Here is a 3,412-nt window from a genome sequence, read left to right on the forward strand (position 1 = left end):
AGTGTTGTGTACCAAGCGTTTTACACTTTGAAATGTTCACAAGTGTTGGTTATCAAATGTTGTGCTACCAAGTGTTTTTTTGTACCTTGTACACCACCGGTGTACTGTGAAATATTACCCAGGGTTGTGTGTTGTGTTAACAAGTGTTGTGTTTACCTTTTACACCACTGGTGTAATTTGAATAAAGAAGCAAAAAATAAACATCACAATAAAGTTTTTTGAAAAAAAACAGTTTATTTCTGACAATTTGTATTAACTGTATTTTTTTTTTTTAATTTTTTTTCTTAACTTTTTTTGTAACTTTTTTTGGTATTACCTTTTTGTTAACTTTTTTTTGGTATAATATTACTTTTTAATTTTTTTTGGTATATTACTTTTTTAATTTTTTTTTGGTATATTACAACAGAAAAATTACAAACTATGATACTGTTGGGTGGAGATAGTATTGGAGGGGGGGTTGACCACATCGAGGGGGGTAGGGGACTGGGGAGGGAGTTGGTGAGGACCAGAAGTGGAAGGGGGGTTTAACACATGTGGTTGGGACGGGAGTGGATGGACAGACGAGGTTTGTGGGTACATTGAAGGTGTATGTGGGGGTGGGTATGGCGAGGGCATTGGGGTATAATGCAATGGGGAAGGTAGGTACTGGGAAGAATGGAATGGGGAACTAGAGAAAGGAGAGGGAGTGGTAGGAGGAGGGACGGCTGTGTGATTGATGGTGGTGGAAGGATGGACGGGGGGAGGATGGACTGTGGAAGGATAGACAGGGGGAGGATGGACTGTGGAAGGATAGACAGGGGGAGGATGGACTGTGGAAGGATAGACAGGGGGAGGAAGAGATGCTTCAGCAAGCACTTCCACTAGAGCATTCTGACAGGCTTGCATCACACGCATCTGCTGGTGAGTACTTAAACCTTCCATTTGCCGGACAACAGAATGAAAAAAGGTATGTCTCGGTGTCTGGTTTGATTCTAAACTCATCTGTTCCATGTATCTTCTGAGTTCCATGATACTTTGATTGATCATGGTCAACCCAGAAGATAACCGTTGTCCATAAGTGTGGAAACCGTGTTGAACAGTTGAGTTTAGACTCAAACAGTCAGACAAGGTCATCCTTTCCTGACTCCTCAGACGCTGCCGGCCAGAACCAAAAGTTGGTCGAGATGTTGCGGCAGTGTCTGAGGGGTGGGGAACAGGGAACAAGTCGTCACCAGCAGCTTCATGTGATGAAGTCTGCCCTGCTGCTCCAGTGCTGGTGGAGGGGATAGAGGGATCAGACAAGAGGGTAGGTACAGAGGGGTCGGATACCTCGATGTGGTCACCGGGGGCGGTCTCACTAGGGATCACTCCAGAGGGACGCAACTGTGATGCAGACTCCCGAGTGCTGCAGATGGTGCTAAAAAAAAAAAAAAGAAGAAAAAAATGTATATTAAAAATATTGATATTTAATTTAAGTCTGCTGAAAAAAAAATTGGTTAAACATTTCTACTACAGGAATTGTTTGGGGAATATTTACCTTCTGCACGCCATTGTAGATCGCAGGAACGCCAGGGCTTGGTAGTTTTTGTACTGGGGTCCCCGGCGTCCTCCCGACGATCCACTCGGGGTCTGAATCTCTTTGTTGTAGTCCCTCTTGAAGCGATCCCGGAGCGACCGCCACCGTGTGATAACCCTGTCACCTGTGAAGCAAAAAAAAAAAAAAAAAAGGTTTAGTATTCAACACTTCACATGCTGGAAATATAAAGTTACTGAAGTTGTAATACTTACGCACAAAATCCCTGGCCCTCGCATTGAGTTCCTCCCAGTTGTCAATAACTGAAGAACAGACTTCATCCCAGAGCCGTCGTGTGGTTGGTTGGTCGGCATGAAGACGGTTTGCCATGTTCCACAGCGGCTCCCGGATTTCCACCTCATGGATGAGGTCATCACTATCAATAATGACACCCTCCTCCTGATGTCTGCGGGGAGCACGCTGTGAAACCTGTGAAGATAAAAAACAAAACAAAAAGCAAAAAATTACATTATATTCAAACACATGATGTTCATTTAAACAATTATCAAAATAGGGTTACTTACCGTTTGCCGACCACCAGAGGCATCACCTTGACGACCCTGGGATGTCCTGGGAGTCACTCTAGTGCGGGCACCGGATTCTGAAGACTGTGGGAAAAAAAAAAAAAAATGTTTGGATGGATGCAATTATGGTGTGCACTGTGATGAATGTTTGTGTTGGGTGTAGCATTATGTATCTGTGTATGTGCTAAACTTACAATCTGCGCACCCCCTCCGTGTGTCTCTCCACCCTGCACGTCTCCTCCTGGAAGCTCCTCTGAATCAGCTTCCTGTTAAAACATAATAGGATAGTGTTTTTAACCACAAAAAAATTATTTTAAATAAAAAATAAACAAAATTTTTTTTACCTCAGCTCGCTGATGATGTGAGGGGGAGCTTTCAGGAGAAGACATTACGGCTTGGGGCAGCTGTGTTGCTTCCTGAACTGATCTGCAAGTATAAACACACTTGTTAAGCTACTATACAAAGTATCATAATAAGCTTTCAGGCTTTTATACTTACAGGGAAAATGTTTGGCTGGCAGTATCTGCTTCGGCCTGGCTGGCAGTCTCTGTTGCGGTCTGGCTGGGCCTCTCTGCTGCAGCCTGGCTGGCAGTCTCTGTTGCGGTCTGGCTGGGCCTCTCTGCTGCAGCCTGGCTGGCAGTCTCTGTTGCGGTCTGGCTGGGCCTCTCTGCTGCAGCCTGGCTGGCTCTCTCTGCTGCTACCCTGCTGGTAGTGCTTGAAGTGATCTGCAAGTATAAAGAGACTTGTTAAGCTACTATACAAAGGATCATAATAAGCTTTCAGGTCTTTATACTTACAGGGAAACTAATGGTTGCCTGTACGCCGCGGTGTGGCTGTTCCTCTCTGCTGCGGTCAGGGTTGTTTCTGCTGCGGTCTGACCGGTCATGTCTGCTGCGTTGATCCCTGCTGCGGTCTGAATCTCTGCTACGGTTGGGCTGGCCGTGTCTGCCGGTATGGTGGCGCTTCATTGTGTGAACTGAAAGAAAATGATATGAAAGTTTTAAAAAAAAAACAAAAAAAAAAAAAAAAACCACATTTTGTATGTGTAATTCCCTGAAACTAATTATACGCAATTTTAAGTGTTTGCATGTCTACATTCCCTTATCTCAGAGTGTAACCAGTGATTGAAGGTGTCTAATATTTTGTGTAAACCTACTTTCTTTGTGTTTTGTAACTGAGTGTAACCAGTAATTGAAGGTGTGTAATTGCTGTGTATACCAGTTTGCATTCCCTGAAACTCTCACCGAGAGTGTAACCAGTGATTAAAGGTCTCACCGTGTAACCAGTGATTGAAGGCGTGTAGTGTGTAATTGGTGTGTATACCAGTGTTTGCATT

At 44.1% G+C, this 3,412-nt stretch overlaps 1 protein-coding gene across 3 annotated transcripts; it reads right to left on the reverse strand.

Annotated features, from left to right (window-relative positions):
- Nucleotides 1-214: 214 nt before the first annotated feature.
- LOC141060644 (uncharacterized) lies at nucleotides 215-3,080 on the reverse strand. Of its 3 annotated transcripts, XM_073556961.1 has the most exons (5): nucleotides 2,575-3,080; nucleotides 2,421-2,502; nucleotides 1,768-2,342; nucleotides 1,517-1,679; nucleotides 215-1,396 (listed from the first exon to the last, which is right to left on the reverse strand). In XM_073556961.1, exons 3-5 carry the CDS (start codon nucleotides 1,880-1,882, stop codon nucleotides 412-414), a joined length of 1,263 nt encoding a protein of 420 aa, XP_073413062.1. In that variant the 5' UTR covers nucleotides 1,883-2,342; nucleotides 2,421-2,502; nucleotides 2,575-3,080; the 3' UTR covers nucleotides 215-411. The 3 variants fall into 3 exon arrangements, with proteins under 3 accessions (XP_073413062.1, XP_073413060.1, XP_073413061.1); XM_073556959.1 differs by having other exon boundaries at nucleotides 1,768-2,801; nucleotides 2,874-3,080; XM_073556960.1 differs by having other exon boundaries at nucleotides 2,421-3,080.
- Nucleotides 3,081-3,412: the final 332 nt, after the last annotated feature.

This window comes from Dendrobates tinctorius, unplaced genomic scaffold (assembly GCF_039654945.1).
Source record: "Dendrobates tinctorius isolate UK_male_01 unplaced genomic scaffold, ASM3965494v1 ptg000241l, whole genome shotgun sequence".
Classification (NCBI taxonomy): domain Eukaryota; kingdom Metazoa; phylum Chordata; class Amphibia; order Anura; family Dendrobatidae; genus Dendrobates; species Dendrobates tinctorius.

Coding starts and splice junctions, on each gene's coding strand:
- LOC141060644 (XM_073556959.1), bottom strand. CDS start 1,882: ATGGCAAACCGTCTTCATGCCGACCAACCAACCACACGACGGCTCTGG. Junction 1,680..1,767: donor GAGGGCCAGGGATTTTGTGC/GTAAGTATTACA, acceptor TTTGCTTCACAG/GTGACAGGGTTATCACACGG. Junction 1,397..1,516: donor TCTACAATGGCGTGCAGAAG/GTAAATATTCCC, acceptor TTTTTTTTTTAG/CACCATCTGCAGCACTCGGG.